Here is a 25,182-nt window from a genome sequence, read left to right on the forward strand (position 1 = left end):
GCAAAGTAACTGGAAACCAGATGTGGTGAGCAATACGTGCTTTTTCATTAAAAAGCACTAAATGTTAACTGGGATATATGTGCTTGTTCACAGCGGCACAAAACAATAAACATATTCTGCAAAAATAAGAGAATAACCTTGTCAGAGTTCCAATGTCAGCTATGACTATCAAAAATATAATTTTATCTTTTAAGATTAACATAGCTTTATTTATATTTGCGGGAGAAAAAAAACCCTAAAACTTCAAACTACTCCCTTGTCTCATGAGTTGATCTGTAACTACTATAATTTCTGTTCAATTATTTTTAGTATTCAGGGGCTGAAGTTTACCTTTAAAGCTTTTTTTTAAGGTTAGGTTATGTTTAAAAGGTTAGCAATTATTATTGCAATACTTAGGCTACTTTAGAAAATATTACTTTTAATTACCCCAAATAACTTGTATCCTCTAAGTCAGAATTATCCAAAGCAACAGGTTTCTCAAACATTTCTCTACATGTTAATACTGCTAGCCTAATTTAAGTTAAAGCCTAACTTGAACAGCTGTTAATAAGTGTATTTAGTATTCTAGAATTCAGACATTAAACCAATTCACACTAGCCCTCATCCAAATTAAGTGAATGTATAAAGGCTCTCTATACTCATAAAAAGATTATTCTTTTCTCTAACTAGAAATTATCTTCTCTTACTAGTCATGTATTAGTTAAATCTTAGAACTAGAAGGGACCCTAAAAATCTAGTCCAACTGCCTCCTTTTATTGATGAGAAAATTGGACCCCGCGAGGCTAAATGACTAGTACAAAGTAAAAAGTAGGTAGTAACAGAGTCAACCAAGACAACTGCTCCTTCTACTACACAACATTCTCAAGTGCGTTTGCCTAAAACCTATCTATAGTCCCCAAAAGATTAAGGGGTTATGCACCTAGAATGACAATTCCAAATTAAAATTCCACACACAGTAACATACAAATGCCAGCAGATTCCTTCCACAGCCACAATAACTACATCCCTTATTTGGGAAGATAACTGCTGAAATTTTCCTAGCAAATGCTTATGAAAAATAAAACAGTATTATTTTCATGTTATGTATATGCTTACCTCCAGCTTACTTTTATATTAAAAAAGAGATCACAAGACAATCCTAAAAGAGAATCCAATTAATTTCAAGACTAATGGGTACCCACATCTCTAATTAAGATGCAGGAGTATCCTGATTAAAATTCCCTAGCAATGACAAACTGTGAACTTGGCTGTATTGTGGGGGAAAGGGTAGAAAAAAAAAAGAGGAAAGTTCAATTATATAGCAGTGACAATATCTTATTTAAACATGTAATTAAAGTCTTTTTAATGACATTCTGGACCTAATTATGGATTTGCTATTTACAATGTTAATTAATTCACTCTAACTTGGCAATACATGTACAGTACTGATACATATAAATAAAGCATATCATTGCCCAACCCAAATGACAGGAATCTAAGTTAAACAGTTTAGGGCTGTGTTATGTGAGTGTCAGACAGTAAATGACAATGGCTGTGGATGTTTGCTGACAGCCAGGGGGGAACGTGTTTATATTGCCTAGACAAGTATGCACACAGGAAAGGAGAGCTTCCCATCACTTTTAAAAAGTAAATACATATCTCTATTCATACTCGGTTCTCTCACCACAAATCCGTTCACAGAGAAGTTTGGGAACCAATCGTATATTCATAAAAGAACTGCTACAGGGAAGAAATTAAAGAATATGTAACTTCCAATTACATTTATCTAAATCATAATTTACAGATACAGCATCTCAGAAAAATGCTAGAAACTTCCCTTAGCCTACCAGCAGAGTACAGCAGTTCTTAACCTGGGTTCCACAGATGGGCTTCAAAGGGTCTATGAACCCTTTGAAATTACATATACAATTCTTGTTTATAGAATGAAATTTTCTGGGACAAATCTATAGCTTTCATCAGATTCATAAAAGGATCCAAAAATCAACAAAGATTAAGAGCTGCTCCTTTTCCTGAGAAACAAAGACAGCCACTACTGATGATCCTTAGCTATTTAATGCACATCAACCACAGCTTCCACAATTATAAAGACAAAAGATATTCAAAAGAGGAACAATAAACATGTCAACACACTTGGCTAAGTTTCTACTTTTACTGGTAATAAATATTTTTACTGGAAGCAAACAAGGACCTTCAGGAAAGTCTGAAGCAATGTTTATTCCTTCCTGCCTAAACCTAAAAGGAGAGGGGGCTTTCTGTTCTACCATGCTACAAATTTCTACAAGAACACACCTCTATGGAAATGTAGCCCAAGACTTTTGGAAAGAACTCCACAGCATAAACTAGCATTATTTTTCAAATCTCAACTGTTTTTATTTCTTTTAAGCAAGCAGTGGTATATAAGTCTTTTTAAGTGTTTCTTTTTGGAACAGCTTATAGAAAATGGCACCCTGGGACCTTTAGCTCTATGTCCCCCAAAATTTTCTTTCAAGAATCTCATCCAAGACGTTTCTTTAAAGAAGATAATTCATCTGACCTGAATCAGGTTGATTTAGGTCAAAACAATCTGAAAACTAGATGTGTCCCAGTGGAAAGCCTCAAAACTTCTCCAGTTGCTCAAAAATGCCACTATATGCCACTCTACTACAGGTCAAGGATGGCAATCCAAAGGTATCACTTGTTGATATCCCCAGATGGCGTGACGTACAGCCTATAATCACTGGTTGCCACGCATCATTTCTTGTAGATAAACGGTATTCATGTGATAGGCTGCCATCCAGCTTGGATGCCTCTGAGCGTTCCAATAATACGACTGAGAAGCAGAAGCATAGTATTCCTGCCACGCCCTGTAGTAAGCTCTCCAGTACTCCTCATAGTCCTGATAGGTGTCAGAAAAACTCGGATGTGTTTCCCTATGGCGGTCATACCAACCATCTTCCTGGGGTTCTGCCTGCAATCGATAGGAAGACCGCCTGGGAAGGCTTCTCTGGCTCTGCTTAGCTCTCTGGTTATGGTTAGCTCCCTCTTTATGCCTTGTCTTTATTTTGATTTCAGGTGATTCTTGATACTCTACTAGATGAGGGGGGTCATTTCCATTCAGAGGTTGTTCCAAAGAGATATGGCCACCCACAGGAATAGATTCCAAGTCTTTCAGCTGAGTATCAGAAGAACCTTCCAAGTATGACTTACTTCCTTTGCTCTGGGAAGAACTCCTTGAACTGTAAGAATCACTGTCACTCTCAGAGTCTCCAGATTGGCTACTACTTGCCAATATCTGCACTCTCTCTTCAGTAATTCTATTTCTCACAAAACCATTTTGAGGATTCACAGTCTGATCCCCAGGACCTGTGTAGTGTCTGATGACTTCCACAGGTTTCTCTAACCCCTCTTTAATATAGTGTTCGTAATCCTCCATCAATTCTGCAAAAGTCAAAGTACATGGCAGATGGGTTTTAAAGGAAGACAGACAGGGAATTTTGGGGAGTGACACAGAAGCTTCTTTGACTTGGTGCTGACTGTTAGTAGAGTTTTCAACAGAGGACTGAATAGAATTCTTCATTTGCTCTTCCAATTGTACGGCACAGCCCAGTTCTTTTGGTGACATGGCTTTTTCTACAATTCCACACTCTGAGTGGCTTTTCACAGGAAGCTTTTGTTTGGTATTATTTTTTGATTTGACTGATAGTGCAGATACAGAAGTATTTCTAGATGAAGCCATGTGGTTACCATGAGCTTTCTGAGTTTGAAAGGTGCTCTCTATTTTTTGAATTTGTTTTAGGGTCTGTGTAGGTATACTTGCTAAGCCATATGTATGCATGGCAGCTTCAACCTCCACATCCCAATCCAAACATTCTTCCATCAGACCAGGAGGAATAGGATCTACGTAAAAGGAATAAAAAAAGTATTAAATTCTCGAGCTGTTCTAGACCAGCATTTTCTGAATGGATTAATAAAGCTTTCCACGGTCAAATAAGATTAAGAAACAAAATATACTAACACTATACTAAGAAGCTTAATATATTAGATTTTAAAAGACCTAAGCAAAACTTGCAGTAAAGAAATTTGCCCAAAAATATAAAAGACCCATCCCATACCCCCTCACTCGAAAAGAGCTTATTCTAGGAGTGAGGTATGCCTCTACCGCGATTCTCCCATCCTTCCTCGTCTCCCTCTCCCCAACTCCTCCCCATTATCTCACTACTGATAACAGCAAAACAAGATATTAGAAAATGGATTGTGCTCCCCAAAGCTTACCAACTGGGAAATATTACAACTGCAACCCTGTACCCAAGTAAATCTGCCACCCTATATTCTACCAGGGAGAAATCACTGCCCTCAACGGTGGAGGAAAAAAACCTCCACGGGGAAAAAAGCCAGATGACTGTGAAAAGATCTGTGGTACCAATGGCACTTGTAAGTTTAAAAAAATTTGCTGGCTCTAACTCTATAAATTTCCTATCCCATCCAGGCATGACAATTTGCTTCCACCTGCACTCAGATCTTTCCAAAGTGTGACCAATTTTCATCTTAGGCAGACTAAGTACACAGAGGCCCTGCTTTACAAAGACCTCCCCTGTCTGTTGCTGCTAGTGGTGTTCCATGTATGTGTACCCACTACTCATTCTCTCAGATCTGGATTCTTCAGCTGGGGCTCTTGATCCTTCACTGAACAGACCCTCTAACTAAACATGGATTCCTACTAAGGTGCCATCCCTTGCTTGCGGAGACCTATCATTCAGGCCAATTCCCTCCTAATCCTGCTCCAGGCAACTCACCCGAACAGTCTGTTGTCACACAAGTGCCTAGTCCAGTATAGATCTAACACTATAAATATCATTTTCTCATCATTTCGGGGCTCTGTTAACTTTTCATAAAGATCCAAAGTCACTTTCTGGTAACCAAAGGCAAATCTTATTTTTATCACTAGATGTTATGATACTGAGTCTTACCACAAGTCCTAACTCTCTTGTACCAATTTTCAATTTACTTTTTCCATTATTTATAACTATAAAGATCACCAATAGACTTATACATAGAGAGAATTAACAAAATATAGTCTTAGAACTGACAGAGAACCTAAAGACCATCTACTCTAAAAACAAATATTTTGTAAATCAGGACATAAGCTTAGAGCAATTTAAAAAATGTGTGAAAATGAGTTACCACAAAGCCAAAACTACTAAAATTCACAGTACTCCCAAACCTGTGTTTCATCTAGCTTTGTAAAAATCACTAAAGGAGTTAATATAAATTGGTAAAATATTCATTGTTATATTTATTCAATAACTACATAGTCCATCTTCTAGAAGGTCATGTATACACTATATAAGTATACATTTATGTATCTATACAACGTATATATATACACACACTAACAGGCATACATTAACATATATAGTTGACCTTTGAATAACACGGGTTTGAACTGCAGGTATGAACTGCGCAGGTCCACTTATACGCAGATTTTTTCCAATGTACAACAGTACTACACAATCTGCTGTTGGCTGAATCAGTGGATGTGGAAAGGCAGATATGGAGGGCTGACTATAAGCTATACAGCGATTTATGCTGCATGGAGGCTCAGCGCCTCTAACCACCCCCATTGTTGTTCAAGGGTCAGTTGTATAGCAAATAAACCATATTTCCACCCAGGAGTTTGGTTTTTTTTTTAGTAAGTTTGTTTGTTTGTGTATTGATTGATCGATTGACTGATTGCATTGGGCTCTATCGATTGACTGCATTGCTCATGGGCTCTAGAGCGCAGGCTCATTAGTTGTGGTGCATGGTCTTAGTTGCTCTGCAGCACATGGGATCTTCCCGGACCAGGGATCGAACCCGTGTCCCCTGCACAGGCAGGTGGATTCCTAACCAGTGCGCCACCAGGGAAGCCCCAAGCTGCTTTTTAAAACTGCTGTCTTGGAAACAATGCATGTTTGAAACTATTAATGATCTCTTGAAAACTTTTTTAGAAACCCTAAAAAACTGGGTGGGGACTTCCAGGAGGCACAACTACTGAGCCCACGTGTCACAACTACTGAAGCCCACGTGCCTAGAGCCCGTGTTCCGTAACAAGAGAAGCCACTGCAATGAGAGGCCTGCGCACCACAATGAAGAGTAGCCCCAGCTCGCCGCAACTAGAGAAAGCCCGCACGCAGCAACGAAGACCCAACAAAGACCCAACACAGCCAAAAATAAATAAATTAATTTAAAAAAATAGCAGCTTGATAAATGATTCATTAAAATCAAAAGAAAACACTTCAACATTTTCAGAACAGTGTCCAAATTAAAGATACTATTCCTTCCCCATGGTGACAAAGGGGAGTATGGCAAGAATTACCTTCATAACAACATAAGAGGTAAAATACATCCCTTGATATAAAAGAATAAAATCAAATTGCAGGGCTACAAAGTAAAATATGGAGTTAATACAGTAGGAAAATATTTTTCATTTTTCATGTGTCATTAGTTAGCTTGCAATCTTCTCCCTGTTACTTATTAGCTGTAAGACCTTAGACAAATATTTAACCTCTCTATGCCTCAATATCCTCATCTACAAAAGGCAGATAATAATAGCGCATACCTCACGTAATTGTGGTGTGAATTAAATGAGTTAACATATATACTTAGAACAGTATCCAACACATCATAAGTACTCTATGTTAGCTATTATTTTTATTAGGCCTATCATTATTATTTTGACAGCAAAATGAAACAGACAAAATATACCTGGTAAAGGCTGAAGATTGATCTTACATTTCTGGGCAATTTTCATCATCATATTTTCTTCTTCTCCCCTACAGCAGTAGGTCACTGTCAGTCCCAAAGTACCTAAAGCACAGAAGGAATGTTAAGTAGTAAATCATTTTCACATAAATGACACTTCAAGTCCACCTGTCACATTATAGCTTCCTCCCCTTAAAGAAAGCACCCAAACTTTTTTCTTTTCTTTTCTTTTTTTTTTTTTTTTTTACCAAAACGGCCAGCTCTGCCAATCCGATGCATATATGTCTCCCAATTCAATGGAACATCCAGGTTTACAACCAGATTCACGTTCTCAGCATCAATTCCACGGGACGTCTTGAAGAAGAGAACAGTTGTTTGTGTGCATTAGCCATTGCATGGCACACTATATTATTCAGTATAACCAAGAGCCCAATTAAGAATAGGAGGATATTTAAGAGCAAGGAGGATATTTAGGAGCAAAGGAAAAGAAAATTCATTTCTAATGACTAATTTCAACAATAAAGATAAAAATACAGAAGACATTTTTAGGAAGAAATCATATTCCCCAGCACTGGAAAGACAATTATCTTCCGGTATTCTTGTCAGATACACCCACCTAAAATAACAGATGAAATCTGTACATTTGATAACAGAACATATGTCCAGATGGATTAATCACCCAAACTGAACAGGAAATTTACCAAATCTGTGGAAACGAGGACTCTGCAATGAAACTGCTTCAGTTTAGCCATAGCATCAAGACGCTGATTCTGATTCATGTTGCCTAAAAAGACCCAGAAAGAAAGTCATATAAAAACAAGTGAACAGGGCTTCCCTGGTGGCGCAGTGGTTGAGAGTCCGCCTGCCGATGCAGAGGACACGGGTTCGTGCCTGCGCGTCCGGAACCTGTGCTCCGCAACGGGAGAGGCCACAGCAGTGAGAGGCCCACATACCGCAAAAAAAACCAAAACAAGTGAACATACATTTATCAAATCCACAAAAATCAGAAATCATAATTGCCAGTCTTAACACTTTAACAACCAAAGTTAATTCTGTCCTTATATGCAAATCTAGGTTAAGAACTAACGTCAGAAACAAAAACCTAAAGTCAGAATCTTCTACAATATGGTTAGGCAATCAACTAGAAATTCAATTTTAAATGGTGACTAGGCTATGCCTGCAGCTATAACATTATATCTACAAAGTGCCATATGAGGTTTAACAATTCTTAGGAAAATAATATTGATTTAACCAGCTGTTTACCAATTTGGTGTTGAATTGTGATCTATCATCCAAATACTGGTCCATCAGAAAACAATCTCCCCAGTATCTCATAATATACCACGACTAAATGAGCTTACGCTAACAGGTTAAAAACTAAGCTGAGATAGCAATCAAAACTCTAAAAAGGATCTCACTTATCAAAAATTCCTTTAAATCTTTCACTCCTAGGTCAACAGTAATAATTTAGCTTTGTGTCAAAAATGAATCAGTTTTGCCTTCCACAAGACTGTAAAAGTCAATTTAGTTAGCAATTCTTTGTATTTTTTACAATGTTTATCTTAAGATAACAAAGACAGACTCTATTTTGTAAAGTTATTATGTTCTTTGTGGCTATAACTCCAGTTTTCTAGTTTTTTAGTACATACCATGTTACTTCTTAAAGAGACAAATCCCAGTGAAAAATAAACCTGAAATTCCTTTTACTCTGAAGACTCAGTCTAACCTCACACTCACAAGACAAGTCAGGAAGTGGTATCTCTTCCTCCCGACTTTGGAGAAGCTTCAAGTCAGGATACTAAACAAAGATTAAAGTTAAGAGATGAACTTACCTGAAATGCACTCTGCAGGAAAGCCTTTAGAAGAAAGGATATCAGCCAAGTGTTGTGCTCTATGAAAAATAACACAGAGGGTTATAATTTTACAAATACTGCCCCACACCTATCCTTTTATTTCACAAGTTCCCCAGATGACTTTTTTTTTTTTTGCGGTACGCGGGCCTCTCCCATTGCGAAGCACAGGCTCCGGACGCGCAGGCTCAGCGGCCGTGGCTCACAGGCCTAGCTGCTCCGCGGCATGTGGGATCTTCCCGGATCGGGGCACGAACCCGTGTCCCCTGCATCGGCAGGCGGACTCCCAACCACTGCGCCACCAGGGAAGCCCCCCAGATGACTTTTTAAGGTACATTACCTGCTGTGTAAATTAGAAAAGACTAAGGCCTGATTAAATGGAATTTTGCTGAACAATTCTTGTAAATGCTGAGTCTTTTCCTCAAAAATCTTATGGGCCAAAGGGTATGAACTGACAACTTTGTAGTACTGCTTCAAACCTACAAAGAAGAGTCTTCTGTTAAAATGAACATATTTTCTATAGCAAATATGAAAGCAAAAGCCAACTTAGCAAAGGAAAGCTCCAGAATATCACAAACCAACCCACTAAATATCCAGTATCTGTACACACCTATGAGACTCGGATCACTGGAGTTTAGTCTTACAAAAGTGGGCTCTCTCATGTACTTTGTCAAAGCATTAGCCAAAAATTCAGGGTAAGTAGCTGACACTGCCAACATCTGCTTACTGGCAGGCAAGGAAGAATAAATCCAACTGCAAAATAAAAGAAAAACACACACACCATGGAAACTATTCAGATGATAATCACCACCTAGAAAAGCAAAAGATAGATACTTTGGGGCACCATTTCAATAGTCAAGTTAGTTATTTTTCTTACTTTATTTGCTCCTGGAAGCTGCCTTCTTCTAAAAGCTTATCTGCTTCATCAAGAATAAAGAGACGTATACTGCCTGGATTCAAGTAGTCAAGTTCTATCAGTTGTTTAATTCTGCCTAAAGTCCAGAAAAAAAATATTCAAATATTCATATGCACCAAATCCGTGCAAATTTCAGCAAATGTTGTTATTCTACTTACAGGTTGAATTGCTAACTTTCCTGACCCAACCCTCATTATTCTTTACACACTAAACCACAAATTAGAAATCCTGAGTTCTGATCTTCCCTAAATCCATTATTTTTTCCCTCACATTTCATCACCAATACGTATGGAAAATAAACACTTCCTGTCAAAAGACTTGTAAGGCACTGAATGCTAGATTATGATTCTGAGTGACTCATGACCGAAGGACTAATACTGAAGCAAAGAATAATCCCAATCCATGGCTTAGAAGGGCTTTCTGAAATCATCTCATTCCTCTTCTGCTCAGAAGCCTATCCCATACTTGTTCTTAAACATCCTTAGAAACAGAAATTTCATAAATCCTGTTGGTAATCCAGTCATGTGTTTATATGTCACTAATCTAATGCTCTTCATTTTTAATCCTCAAAATAATTACCATAATTATCAAAGATTGCCATATTCTTATTGCTATATAGAAGTGTTCAGTTACTTAAAAGCCCCAGTTATTAACAAGCATTGATATCTTACCAGGAGAACCAACAGCAATATGACACTTTTTAAGTCTGGTTTTGTCTTGTGATAATGGAGTCCCTCCGATAAACACATGACACTCTAAGCCTTCCATTTTTATTCCAATGGCTGTGATAACAGAATGTATCTGTACAGCAATTTCTCTTGTAGGAGCCAAGATCAAAATCTAAAAAACACATAAAATATACCTTTAACAAGTCGGTAGAATAAATACATAAGGCAGGACTCAAAAAGCTTTACAGTGTTTTTTAACCCAGATACTCATATCTGGGTTAAAAAACACTGTTGAAGAGTCATCATCAGATATACATGACTGAGAACTTGAAATACAGCCTGCTGTAACTACTAAACCACAAAGTAAGACTATGAGGGTCATACCTGATTCATCTTTATATCCCCAATGCCTGGCATACTGTTTAAACATAACATGGGCTCAACAAATCTTTGCTGAAGAAATGATCTCCAAACCCAAATCTCCTGTTAATTTGGGTAAGGCCCTCTTAGACCCTACTCTGAGAGAACCCAGAAGGTGGGAGATCAGTATAATACATTCACTTTAAGAACCACATGCAGTTACCTACCATAGCCAAACACCTCATTACCACGAATCAGGTCAAATGCTAAACCTCACCACAATCTAGTGAGCAAATAAAAGAATAAAAAATCCCTATCGGTATTCTCAAGTAATGACAAAATTGACACACATGGCAGACTTATTTTATTTAACACGCAGTAATAACAGAAATCTCTAAACTTCTAACACTAATAATGTGTATTTGGTCACTAACCACACCAACACCACTCATCAGCCTAAGTATCTACTTTACTTGTATACTTTTCATATGTCTTAACACAATCATTCACTTCTACCTCTGAGGAGCTACTGGTATTTCATCTGACCTGTAGGAAATCCACATAACATACCCTCCTTGGGTCCTCTGAGCTAAACTCACCTGGGTACTTAGGTTTTCAAGAACAAGAGAGTCCAGAGCAATGGTGGAGAATACACAGGTTTTCCCAGTGCCAGACTTAGCTTGAACAATTAAATCTGGGGAGGAAAAAAAAAATTATCATTAGCCAGGACTGACTGAAGAAGCTTAGGTACCAACATGAAATTCCAGAACTAGACAGGCCTCCAGAGATCACATCCTTAACCACCTTCGTTTTTAAGTTAACTCTAAAACAAGCATGCGGCCATATCCAGAAACAGGCCTCCTCCCTGAACCTCCACCGTTTCTCTTCTTTTTTTGGCTTAGAAAGCAGAAATTTATTTTCTCAAAGTTTTGGAGGCCAGAAATATGAAATCAAGGTATCAGCCGGGCCACATTCCCTCCTACGGCTCTATGGTACAATCCTTCCCGTCTCTTCCAGCTTCTGACGGCTGAGACATTTCTTGGCTTGGAGTTGTGTAATTCCAATCTCTGCCTCCATTTTCACATGGCTTTCTTCTCTGCCTTTCTCCCTGCTCTTATAAGGACTCTTGTCACTGGATTTAGGGCCTACCCTAATCCAGGCTGATCTCATCTGAGATCTTTCCTGCCGTTTATATTCCCAAACGTAGAACCACTTGACAGCGTGGAATGGGCCTCAACTATCTCCAAATTCAATACTGCGCCTCCGTTTGACAGAGGAGGACACTGAGGCTCGCGTGCGTGCGGCGTCTTGCCCCGGGCCGAGCCCTGCAAGACGGCCGCTCTGGGCCCTTCCCGGCCCTCGCCACGGGCTTGGCCGCCGCCGCCGCCGCCGCCCCCTCCTGCGGCCCTCCCGGCCCCTCCAGGGCCCCAGCCCTCACCAAGTCCGCACCGCCCCAGCGGTATGGCCTTGAGCTGCACGGGCGACGGCCGCTCGAAGCCAACCGCCCGCAGCCCCTCCACCACCGGCCGCGACAGCAGCAGCGACTCGAAGTCCCCCGGCTCCGCCAGCAGCACGTCCCCGGTGCGGGTCCGCGGACTGTTGATGTCATGAGCCGTCCGCAGACTCCGCACTGGCCGGGTGGCTGGCTCCGGGGCCGCGAACTGCGCAGCCACGCGCTCCGCCGGCATAGTGCTCTCCACGGTCTTTAAGGCCGCCGAGCCTTCAAAAGCCGTCGCCATGCTAGCCGCGCCGCCGGATCTCGCGGTACTTGGGGCGAGGCGTGGAGCCTGAGAACAAGAAGAGGAAAAACTTTATTGGCAGTCTTCCTGCGAAGACACTGACACTCCCGGCCTCGAAGAGGAGGGGTAAGGGACGGAAGTCGGAGGCTTAGAAGGACTCGGAAACAGCTATAACAACAAAAAAAACGTGGCCTGAGGAAGGCGGGAAAAGGGAGGGGAGGAAAGCTGAGGCTACCGGTGTGTCGCCGCCTGCGGCCTACAGAGGGCGCCGCGCGCTCACGGTGGGAGCACTGCCCCGCCCTGCGCCCGCGTTGCTGACCTCACAATGCTGCCTTTGTGAAGAGCCCAGTGCGTCACGCTCCCAGCCTCCGGGCTTCGGCTCGGCGGTCAACTCCTCCGGCTCCCCACCGTGTCCCGCCCCAACTCGCTGCCTCCTCCTGTGCTCGCAGAGAGCGCCCGAAGTACAGCGAGATTTAGGATTGACCACGTTGCCAGGTATATATCTGTGTGCTTTCATCTCTGCGTTCCCAGCCCCTAGCACAGTACCTGGCACACGCTGAGCTCTGATAAAAGCAAATCGAATTGGAACCAGCAACTGAACTGACAACTCCCACATTAGTAGCTACACCTCCGACCCTCCTCTGAACTCCAGACTTGTACATCCATCTCCCTTTTCAACACTTCCACTTTATGTCTAATAGCTCAAATTTAACATTTTCTATGTGTTGCTCCTATCCCTCCCCACCACCATCTCGTGGATGACAGCAGTCTTTACCACTTTATTTTAGGTCTCTGCTCAAATACCACCTTTTCAAAGAGGACTTTCCTGAACACTCTGAGATAGCTCCCCCATCCTGGCAGCTCCCCAGCCTTTCCCATCACTCTCTATTCCCTTATTCTGCTTTATTTTTCTGCTTATCACTAGATGAAATCATATGTTTATTGTCTGTCTCCCCCACTCTCTGAGGACAGGGACCTATTCTCTTTTGTTCTCTGCAGTATGCCTAATCGGAAAAAACAATCTAACACAGAGTAAGTGCTCAATATTTATTGAATAAATGAGCTCCTATAAAAAGTCTGAGTCGTAACTCCAAATTAAGTATTTTTGGAACCTAATATTCACAATTACAAATCTAAAGATTATATCATAATTCTGGTCGTTATCTCTCACCAGCCTCACACTTCCCTACACACACACACACACACACACACACACACACACACACACACACACACGGTGATGATGCAGATTCCAAAGGAGGTAGGAGGACTTTGGCAAGGTAATCCCACTGGAAAGGTATTCTCAGATGCATTTTTCTTATAAATTTACAAAACATTGAGAAAATGCCAACTGTTCATATGAAAGAAGGGGGCCTGTTGGGAGTGGGCAGTAAAGGTTCCAGACTTCCTCTTAGTACCTACCCCACCTCTTTCATCCACTTAATCCCTAAATCCCAAACCTGGGAATTAATTATTCTTGACTCCACCTTCCATTATCCCTCTCCCCTTTCTTTTTTTTTTGGGGGGGGGGATTTGGATTGACCAGGGATTGAACCCGGGGCCATGGCAGACAGTGAAAGCACTGAGTCCTAACCACTGGACCGCCAGGGAAATCCTTCCCCTTTCTAACAATTACTTGAGGGCAAGTAATTTTGCTTCCAAATATCGCATCCATATTTCTTCTCCAGTCTCCATAGCATCTGTCCTATTTTAGGTCCCTTTTAAGGGTCCTATTTTAGGAACTTTTAGGTCCTAACTATCACAACAACCTCCTGAATGGTTCCCCTGCCCAAATATTGCAGTTATGTTACTAGTCATAAATTATATTGCTATAGCTAAAAACAAATCAATACAATTTTTTTCCTCAGTAGTTAAAAACTGTAATAATGCTGTTGGTCATAATTTTTAGTGCCATAAAAATAAAACATAAAGGTAAGAGATCATTTAATAACCAGGTAAGGTATGAGAGTAACATACACAGAAACCAGTTGGACTGTTGTCTGCCTGCTGTCCTCCTTCAGGATAAAATCACAATGGGACCCCAGCCTCTTTGTATGCTGTTCTGTCTACTTGGAAAATCTTTCCTCACCTTATGTACCTGGAAGGTAGAGGGGGGAAGGATTCCTGTGAATTGAAGAAGTGGGAGTAAAAGGTAGACTCAGAATGGATTTTCAGGTTCAAATGGTCCCAGGCAATGATTTCACAATGGAAGTTTCTGCACCCAGAGAAAAGGAAAATAATGTAAACAAAAACGTAGACATAAGGTGGCCCCCCCTCGAATGTGAGGATCCGTGGGACTATGTGGAAAGAAGGGAAGGCACTAAGATTTTTATAGCCACTTTTTCTCATTTGATCCTCAAAGCAACAAAGGGTAGGCAACCTTATTATTTGCATTCAATCTGCAAACATCTCTTCATTCATTCTTTCAGCAGAAATCTTCTAAACGCCTAATACGAATCAGCCAGATGCTGGAGATGCAAAACTGGGACAAAATAAGCAGAGCACTTGCCCTCAAGAAGAAAGATACATGCAGACGGATAGCTCTGGCCAAGGAGGAAATATTCAGATAGCACAAGGTGGTGTAAAAGTACATGCAGTACTGACATTTTTCAGGGCCTTAGCGGCTCAAAGTGTGGCTGTCATGTGGGAGAGCGTGAGAACATCTGAAAAATTGAGAAAAACAGCTTTTGGTATTCAGAGACCAATAGCTTTCTTCTCTATGCTCTTCTCTCCCCATCCCAAATCAGAGTGGTTTAAAGCATGCATGGAACTATAAGAAAACCTCCATGCCCGGGTCACTTTTTTCCTAATCCCTGGAGTCTAGCACTTCTGCCAAGATAGCTGCATCAGGAGACAATGCTCAAGTCCCTTGAAGCACTGGGGTTGGGGGGGTGATTTTCTGAGCTGATCCTGAAGGATAGATGTGGAGTTCATCAGGCAGTGGGGGTGGAAGGAAAGCTCACCAGGCAGACAAGTTAGAAAGATATTCTGGGCAAAAGGAACAGTTTGTGCAAAGGCGTGGAAGCATGAGAAACTATAGTAGATACGGTAAGGTATGAGCTTTAGCATGAACGGAGGCAAGTATGGCAGCGCTTACCAGGAAACAAGGTTGCAGAGATATATTGGTCCCATAGTATGGAGGACCTTGTCTGCCACCATAAGGAACATAAAATTAATGTGTTATGCTCGCCCAAAGGAGGATAGTGTTATGTAGCAATAGAGAGAAATACAATTGGAAGTATAGACTAAGGCTTGATCGGTGACAAAGCTGAGGAGTTTGGATTGTAACTTGCAGAGCATCGAGCATCATCTCAGTTTGGGATCTAATATGAGGTAGTAACTGCAAGGCCCACTTTATAACGTTGTTTCTCACACCTAACAACCCCTGGGTCTTTTGGGTGTTGTCCACTGCTTTCTGAGTGTCAGTGCTTAACCTGTGTGCTGCTTAGCCAGCAAGCAGTGACTGAGCACATGTTTCCTAGTTCTCTCTCCCAGGCAAGGGGAACATTCCCTCCTATATTCTTCAGTTCATCTGCTCAGTGGACTATAGCACCATCAATAAACTTAAGTTACATCAAGTTTATTAAGTAACAATATCTGGCCTTCTGGACAGAATTTTTCACGACCCTGCTCAGTCCTATGCAGCTACCTTTCAACGTGGAGAATAACTATTTTCATATGTGCCCCTTGGCCTATGGGGTGACTATGTCTTCAGTACCTTTTCAAACAGGAATGAGGAGAGGGGAAGAAGCAGGAAAGGCCCAGGTTCCTATACTCTGCGCGGCCACCTCTCACCGTGGGGACTTGCTTAGCTGGCTTTCAGTAAAGGACCCCAGGCCATCCTCCCTCTCTCTAGACCAGACTCCCCTCTGCCCAAGGCCCACGTTGATTAATTGCCCCATTTAATACCACAGCCTCAGTCTTTAGGGAGGAAGGCGTCACGTTTGCTCTTCTGCTGAGAATGGGGCCCAATTCATTCTTGTCCAGGCAACATAATAAATAACCTGCCCCTGTTGGCAGGGAGTTTATTAGAGACTGATGGGACATTTAACAATAACTGGGGGCCTGTGATTTATTAGGTAGGCAGGTTTGTGGCGTCTCCGAAGACGGGGAATGTGGAATTTAATTGATAAAGCGGCTGTCAGCAACAATGAGATGCACTCAATAGAATACGCATTTGAGGGCTTCTCTTTGGAGCTGTCAGGAGGGGTTTCTGCTAATCATACGCAGCTCCTGTGGATGGTGGTGTCTGCTGGTTATTTGGGTGAGACACAAATGGCAGGGAGGGGACTCTGAAAGGGGCCCGGGGAAGGGTGCACCTGTCAGTTGCCCGGCCTGATGGAAGAATGTGACACAAATGAGCAAAAGGAAAGATTTCCATCAGGCCAAGAGAGGGCTCCCCTTCAAGAGGACTTTGTTTCTCTCCTGTGAGCTGCTCAAGAGAACAAGAGGTGCCGAGCACCCACTTCCTGGAGAAGGAGGGAAAGGAAAGAGTTAAGTGGCAAGAGAGATTTGTTCTGGAATTCGAAACTCCCTAAGCCTGACCTATCTGCACCAGACACCCCCCTGCCTGGCTCCCCAGCCACAGACACATCACACCCCCACACACACCACCGTTACCTGCCTCCCCCCAACACCATAGTTACCCACATCCACACAGCCTCCTCCTGTCACTGCTGCTTTCAGGCCGAGAACAGAGCCACAGAGACTCAGATGGATGGAGCCTCACCTTTTTTCTATTGTTGTCTGCCGGCTCTGGAGACCCCAGAATCCAGGCTGAGAAACTGGAAATAAATTCCTGTCTGGAGCGTGCAGAGCGTACCGCACCTTACCTCCTCGGCCCGCCCTCCACCCAGCTTCCCGACAGCAAGGGAGCTTGGTTTTCTCTCTGAGGCCATCCACGATGGCACTGGTGATGGCACAGCTCTGTCCTCAGGCAGCCCTGAGCCTTTCCGGGCGGCTCTGCTCAAATTTGCCGCTCCCCTCATCCCTCAGGCGGTTGCTCAGACTTAAACAAGGCCACGTAAGGCACGAGAGAGGGGCTTTCTGAGGCCAGTCTGCTTCCCTCCTGTGATCCTCCCACATCTATTCTTAGGTCCCAGGAGACTGATCTGCCTCCATGTTCCCTCCAGGGAGAGAAAGGGAGGGGGAGGCAAAGTCAGGGAAGAAGAAGTCATTGTCACTGTCTAATCTGAGCCTCAGTGGTGACACTGAGGGACCTCTGAGCAGAATGGATACAGCAACTGGTTTGATTAAATCAAACCTCTCCCTCAACCTTGTTAAATTAAACTGACAGGCCGGGAGCAGATGAGGGAGCGCAGAGGGCTCATCACCTGCGGTGGAGGCAGGGGAGGCCGGGAGATGGGGCCTCCCTCCCAGGAAGATCAGATGGTAGCAGAGCAGCGGCCTGCCCTTTCCCTTATTTGCTGACTATAGATAGGAGATGAGATTTATGGATGTGAGATGCCTAAGTACCTGTCTGAGCACAGGCTGTGAAAGTGATGCAGCGGCAGACTGCCGCCGCTCAGTAGGCTCTGCAAATTCCCTTGGCGCTGTCCAGTGACAGTGTTCTTGACATTTCAAAGGGCCTTTACACTTTACCTTCACAGCAGGCAGGTAGCAGTGAGATTGTTTTCCTCACTTTACAGTCAGAGAAATTGAGGCACGGGGGTGGATTACAGGGCCAACTAGCAGGCAGAGATGGGCAGCGGAGCCAGTCTAAGACCCCCAGGTCTCCCTCACTTCTCCCTCCCCCGTCCTGGCTCACTTCACCTCCAGCTTATGTCATTTGGCAGAACTCCCCAGGACTTAGTCCCTGGACTGCCATCTCTTCTCCCACCCACCAGAGAAATGTAAACCACACAGCTTGCTTCGTGGGCCATCAGGAAAATGCCAGTTCCCACCTGGCTTGGGGCAGCCCACCTGCAAAGCACACGGCTGGCTTCCAAAGGTCACAAGGCCATTCTAATGTACTCATATCACTCTCCCACCTGCCCAAGCCCTCCCGAGTGATTTCCACTCCACCTAATTACAAGTTAGGGGAGGGGAAGGGGGTGGGCGAGATATTGTTAGCAACACCAGCAAACAGCAATAGGAGACAGATAACACCGATACCCTGCTGGCTTCCTCACCTGTCACCCAGTTCCTCACCTGCCAAAGCTAATTTTCCACTCACCAGTGGGTGAGAGCTCATTTCAGAGTGTGTGAGCCACACACACACTCACACACATGCATGGGTACCCAGTGCCATTGTGAATAGAGTAATGCCTCACCCAGGATTCCCTTGTTCTCACTTTCCATGCACTCCAATGATTTGTTTATTGACACCTCCACCCTTTTCCAATCTGTTTTCCGTAGGAAAGACACTGGGATGCGGAGGCTGGCAAAGACAGTGCATAGTGATTACTGGAGACCCTGTTGACCCCTACCTCCTCCAAGGCACACTCATCACACGCCAATTAATGATCAGAACCTGGGACAGGGAGAACAAAGGACAGAGGGAAGGGGAGAGAGGAGCAGACTTTCAACCACTGCCACCATGAAGGAAGCTGGGAGGGAGAGCCGGCACAAGGTGGTAACATTTGCCTGATGAGGACAAACAGCTGGAAACAGCACCTACCGGGGAGTGTATGTATGGGCCACACCAGACATGGCATTGCCGTGCTCTTCCCTCATGGTTTTCATCACCACTCTTGACCTGAAAAAGATAGCAAAGAGCAGGCAGGCAGATAGGTCGAAGGTACTTGGACAAATATCACCAGCTTCCTGAACTCACCGTTGGTGTTGTGACTGGCCGCACGCAAACCCAACACGTCCAACCTATCGATCTGAAATCATAGAAGAGATCTCTAAGGCAAGGAGTTGGATTCCTCTAGAAACACCTACCAAAGTGTGATGGAGGGGAAAGAGGTCTCGGCGGGGAGTAGGGGGAGGGTGGGAGGGACAGGGGAGGGAAGATCACTGGATCTGAGTTCCTTTGCTGATTCTGCCATTAGCGACCTGGGTGACTTAGGGCAAATCACTTAACATTTCTGGGCTGCACTCTCGTAACTTGTAAAGTCATATGCTTGGGTGTGAAATGCAGACTGTCAGACTTAGAGATCACAGAGGAGAAAACTGAGACACAACGAGGTTAAATTACGTGTTCAAGTCCACATGGTGAGGCCTTGGAGTGACAGAAGGCATGGGTTCTGAAGCCAGAGCCTCTGGGTGAACCGAGGGGAGTTCTGGTTCCTCATCCCTTCCTCACCTGCAGAACAGAGGCAATAGGAGCCCTGCCTCCGAGGGTCTGGGAAGAACAGATGCATGCCTGACACAAGGAAATCCCTCAATAAATGTTAGCTAGCTCTATTTTCAGTGACAGACTGGAGGTTCAGACCCACAGAGCTTGACTTCTAGTCTCTCCATGAGGTCACAATTCCCTGATTATCTATAAGGTCCTTTACAGCTCCCAAATTCTATGATTCTAAGTCAGAGAGATGAAAATGCAAGTGATTTCGAAAACCCTCCAGGCAGAGACACAAAAGGCCATTTGGGGGATTCATTATTCACTCTCCATTGCCTCAGTCGCTTTCTATGGATGACGATTCATGAGGAATAATCACAGCAGGGAAAACCTGTCCAAATGCAGGGAGGAGGGAGGGCAGTAAAAAACCCAAACTCCTTTGCGTGTTCAACTCCTGTTCTGCAATGTGCATCTTCATTTGTTAAATGACGGCAGTGTTTCTTGGCCTCATTGCCTTTCCGCTCTGGGAACCGGAGGCTGTCTCCTGGTACAGACTGCTGCTGCTGTGAGTCACTGCCCACCCCACTCACACCCCACAAAACCGCAGAACTCTGGTCAAGCAGAAGCCCTCACAGAAGCAGCTGTCACCCTCAAGCATTGGCTCCCCTCAGGGTCTCCAGGCTGAAACCTCACCTGTACCCCAGGGCCGGTGTCTGATCAAGGTAAGGACAGTTCTCTGCCACCTGCGAAAGACCAGGCTTAGGAGCCAGCCTGGTGGAAGCAAATATGCACAGTAAGCCAAACCTGAAACTGACCTCTTTTTCTACTTACCCCATGGCCTCAGTGGGAGAAGCAGGTCGCCTTCTTTCTCTCTTGCTGACAACTCTCCCCCTGGCAGGCTGCCAATGCCTGGTACTTGTTTACAGCTACCAGAAGCTGGTGGAGATGACCAAATAGTGTGTAATAAAATCAGCTTTTGCCCTGAGTTGCAGGCCACGGTGATGTTACAGGCAAGTCAGCGCTGGGCCTCCAGGGAGCCAGATGTGGCAGGATATCCCCAGGAGAGTGCAGGGAGCAAGTCTCTTTCCTTCTCAGTGCTGTTTGCATCAACCAGCATCAATCTGCACAAATTCCATAAGTATATCCCCTAGCTGTGCCCTGACATTCTTCAGGTGTTCTTTGCAGTTGAAAAATACTTGCTTTTCCAGCAAATGTTTGCAAAATGGAAATGTTTACTTCCCAGTAGCAATGAGACCATCGCTTAGGCACCATAAGCACAGGCCCATAGCTGCAAATAATTCCAAATAGGGGTTGGTAGCAGCCCATAGACTTAACTGTTCATTATTAAGACTAGTCTAATTTTGCACTTACAATTCCTCTGAATGAAGGAAGGAATGAATGAAGTTTTCTCAGACGACTATCCTTCATGCATGAAGTTTTCTCAGATGACTATCCTGCTACTGCTTCCTCCAACACCTTCCTTCTGTCCCTCTCCAAAAAGTTTTAGCACCTGCATAACTGGGTCTTGCAGCCCAGGAACTTTGTAAAGAAGTAACGACTGTGACCGTGGCGTCTAAGTTAACACAGTATGCAAGAGCGATGGCCATTCTGCGGATGGGGAAGTATTCCACAGAGGAGGGAAGTAGAAAGAGGTTACCTTGGAAACAGGGAGACTTTATTATATCACCTTTCAGACCCATCTCTTTGGACCTCAGTTGCTCTATCTGAAAGTGAGGAGAATGATACTCCGTGTTTGAGGACACCAAAAGCTAACAAGCTTCCTATGACTGAGTCTTTGATTCCACCACCCAGTCAGAAGAGTTTTCCCTTAAACACCAAAGTGAATCTTTCTTTTGGAACCGAGAGGGCTCCCAACATGTAGACCACTTCGTCTCTCTGCTGTCTCTCCTGGTGTTGGGATTGTAAGAAGCAGAGGAGCCCAGGCCTCTGTCTAAGGTGGACAGAGGAAGATATCATGAAAACTGAGAGTTAGGTTATTCTAAGAAGAGTTAGGCTTCTGTCCAATTCCTCCCCCACCATCCCAGTGTTTCACACCAGCCACGCAGTCTCTGCTCAGCACCTCTGGGCCTGCCTGCCAGGAGAGGTCCTCTGCCTGGAGAGAAACAGTTCTGCAGTGATATCCGAACACATTCCAACAGCACGTGTTTATCTCTAGGGTCAGCCTTTCCTGTTGATGCTCAGGAGGTGTGGGGGGAGTGGGGACGGGGATTGGGATAAGGGCTGTTGGCAGCCACAAGGGGGGGAGGCATGAGGGCAATGGGGACATGGACCCACCCTTGGGAGGGTGATGTTATGATGAGGTTTCCAGACTGTGTGTGGCCACATATCTCTTTCCTCACATCAGGTTATCAGGATGAGCTCCTCAGCTCTTCTGTTGCCAGTGGAGATGAGATGACCATTGCCTTAGCCAGGGGTGCCTCATCCAGGGCAGGCTAAGACTTGGTGGGTTGGGACATCCAGGTGAGAACCATAGGATCTGGAGCTAGGAGAATGGCAGTGTTTCCATTGTTTAGTTTAGGATCCGAGTTCCGTTGGGATATACCTGGTTCTGCCTCTCCCTTTGAGGTCAGTCATCGGTGCCAGGACCTTCAGGCTCTGGCAGTAGAGCAGAGGGGACCACCTTCCCTGACTAGGCTGGGCAAACCACAAGAGTCTGACACCTTTAGGCACCGTTTCCAGGAGCTGCACCTCAAGAAAAGTACCCACAATACACTTATCCCCACCAGCAAGGGGCAAAGCTGAGATGCTTCTGAGGGTTCCACTCCAGCTCTGGACGGCTTTGAGAAAGTAAGTTCACATCCAATCTCAAGACCTTTGATTTATTCTTTATTTTCAAATGAGGTAATCTCATCTTCCCCCCAGGCTGAGTGTTGCCGGGGGGCGGGCAGGAGGGAGGAGGCTGAACCATTTGATTCCTCTTCAGCAAAAATGAATCGTCCTCTAACCCCCACCCCCATCCTCAGCCCAAGGATATTTATCCCTGTTTATACAACCATGGCAATAGGCTTTATTCTCTACCACTTAAGAAAAAGAAAAAGAAAAGGTGGAAGACAGAGCTACCTCTTCAGAAACCAGGTAAGAGAGAGGGCTCCACACACCCTGGTGTAATGTTGACCTTCTCAGAGGCAGGGGAGCAAGAAAGTTGTAGTGGCCCAGCATCATAAAAGCACCCCAGAGTTTGACAGTAATTGTCCTGCAAAGTTCTGGGGGAACCACACGGGAATAGCGCTTCTGACTTGGCTGGGACCTGTCTCTTTTGAGCACTGCACTGAGTTTATGGTCATCAGTTTTTTTTCTTGCCATATCCTTGACCTTAAAAGTGGGTAGAGGGCTTCCCTGGTGGCACAGTGGTTGGGAGTCTGCCTGCCGATGCAGGGGACACGGTTCGTGCCCCGGTCTGGGAAGATCCCACATGCCACGGAGCAGCTGGGCCTGTGAGCCATGGCCACTGGGCCTGCGCGTCTGGAGCCTGTGCTTCGCAACGGGAGAGACCACAACAGTGAGAGGCCCGCGTACTGCAAAAAAAAAGTGGGTAGAATGCAATCTTTGGCTTTGCTAACAATATATTCTTCATCTCTAAGATGGATTCCCCTTGTCCTGACTACTTCACAGATCAGTGTCAAAATAGAGTTTTGTAAGGCATAAAGTGTTAGGATTCACATAGGTTTAAACTATAACAAGGGAAATTGAGGCCAGTGAAAGGAAAGCATCTGTGCAAGGTCATACTGTGTTGTCAATACTCTAGAAGGCCTCAACACCCAGTCCTAAATTCTTGTGACGACATCAGCCTGCATCTCCGGGAGTTTTAACCATAGCTGCTCTCCCACTAACTTCCAAGAGGATTCCAGTCCTTGAGCTCGAAGGCATGGAGAAAATTAGGCCTGAAACTTGACTCCCAATACTATTTCAGCCACACACCCGCAGACTCAGTGCCTCGTATACCCGCCACTGCTGCTGGGTGCTGCGCAGCAGAGCACCGGCCCTCCGGGTTGAGGAGCTCTTTTGTGGTGTTTCTCCCCGCATAAAACTTCCTCCGTGAACTATATGTTAACGGGCAGTCCCAGAGGATTCAACTCAAAAACTGGTCCACCTGGGCTGGAGACCGTAGCCCCATACTTGGGAATGGCTCCCACTCTGAACTCTCCTCGTGTCCTACCCAAAGGGGCCCCTTGGGGATCTCGATTCACAACTGCCAGGAAGCCGGGGGCCGGGCTCTGCAACGCTGAGTGGACCAGCGGGCCGGACTCGCCATGGGCGGTGGCCGGCCTGGGAGAGCAGCAGGAAATGCATTTTCGGGCTCTCCCAGCGGGCGTTGGAAACTCGGGGGCAGATTCTCAGCTCCATCCCACGGCCGTCGGCTTTCTGACCCACGCGGGATCCTGTGCCGCGATCTCGAAGGGAGCGAGGCCACCTGAGTTGGCGAGCGGCCACCGAGACACAGGCTTCGGACTGGGTTCTGACCCACCTGTGTGCCTTTTCCTTTTCTCTACCCAGCGGCTTCCGCTGCCCAGCTTCATCCAAAGGGGGCAGTCAGGGCTAGGCCGAGAGCCCTAGGCAAGGTCCACTATAACTGAGAACCCGGGGCTAAGTGGAGGCCGTCCGACTGGACTCTGCAAAGTCTTCATTTCTGAAGACGTTCATTTTTATCCTCCCTCCCTCCTTCGCTCTCACCTCTCCATGGTAAACAGAGGTGGCGCTCTTTGCTGACACGGATCGGAATGGCCGAAGTTTCTGCCTCCTTTCTTTGCCCCTTCTCTCGCGTCTTCAAGGTTGACTCATTCGGAGATCCCTAAATTCTGCCTGGGGCAAACTTTCCCCCATTAATTACCTTGAAACAACAAGTCGCTAATTGCGCTAATTATTCTCGGGCCCTGCAACACCGTCCCCCCGCGGGCCAGGCCGTATTGCAGGGAGCCCGGGCACCGGGTGGGAACCTCAGCCCCGACTCACGCGGAGGCCGGCGTTGCGGGTCCTGGGTTCGGCTGGGAGGAGCGCCCCGGGCAGGCCTGCGGCTCCTCTCGGGTCCATCGCCCAGGACCTGGCTGGAGCTCGCACACCTCCGGCGCATGGGCCGCGTCTGCTGAATAGAATGTTAGCATCTTTGAGTCCTCTCTCCCTCCCCCGACCTTACAGAGAGCTTCGCAAGTGGCCAGAGCAAGAATTAGGATAACTGACGCCGCCGGAGTACTGCGGGAGAGAAAGACCTGCCCCTCCACCCCTGCCCACCCTACTGAAGGCAGCCCCCATCCCATTACCCTATTTTATGTTTTCATGAAGAGTCATTACCTGAAATTATGGTGTCTAATTTTTTTTACCTGTCTGTCTTATCCCCTTCCCTTCCGCCGCCCCTTGTACGTTCTTGAGACCAGAGACCTAGCCTGTCTTATTCAGTAACCGCAGACCTATAACCCTGCAGGGAGTACAGTAGAGCCTCCATTGCTTCGTGATAAATACGTGAACGGACCGAGCAGCGGCTCCTCCGCTCCAGGGGTGAGGAGTAGACTGGAAGGTGAGGTAGACCCACACTTCCGGAGTCCACTTTTTTGAACACTTCAGAATTCAAAAGAGCTGCCGAGTGGCATTTGGGGTGGAGGGTGTTCCTTTTCTGATCGGAGTTTGGGAAACAGTGTTGACACTGAGGTACTCAGCTTCTTCCGAGACTGCTACCCAGTTCCCATCCGTA

The 25,182-nt window shown here is 45.1% G+C and overlaps 1 protein-coding gene across 1 annotated transcript; it reads right to left on the reverse strand.

Annotated features, from left to right (window-relative positions):
- Positions 1 to 1,476: 1,476 nt before the first annotated feature.
- On the reverse strand, positions 1,477 to 12,253 carry DDX20 (DEAD-box helicase 20; the record flags this gene model as incomplete). The annotated part of the gene is made up of 11 exons (XM_082671844.1): positions 1,477 to 3,876; positions 6,724 to 6,825; positions 6,969 to 7,074; positions 7,422 to 7,504; positions 8,553 to 8,611; positions 8,911 to 9,049; positions 9,181 to 9,323; positions 9,448 to 9,562; positions 10,158 to 10,326; positions 11,114 to 11,208; positions 11,953 to 12,253. 11 exons carry the CDS (start codon positions 12,251 to 12,253, stop codon positions 2,714 to 2,716), a joined length of 2,475 nt encoding a protein of 824 aa, XP_082527970.1. The 3' UTR covers positions 1,477 to 2,713.
- Positions 12,254 to 25,182: the final 12,929 nt, after the last annotated feature.

This window comes from Grampus griseus, assembly GCF_964374135.1.
Source record: "Grampus griseus genome assembly, chromosome: 1".
Classification (NCBI taxonomy): domain Eukaryota; kingdom Metazoa; phylum Chordata; class Mammalia; order Artiodactyla; family Delphinidae; genus Grampus; species Grampus griseus.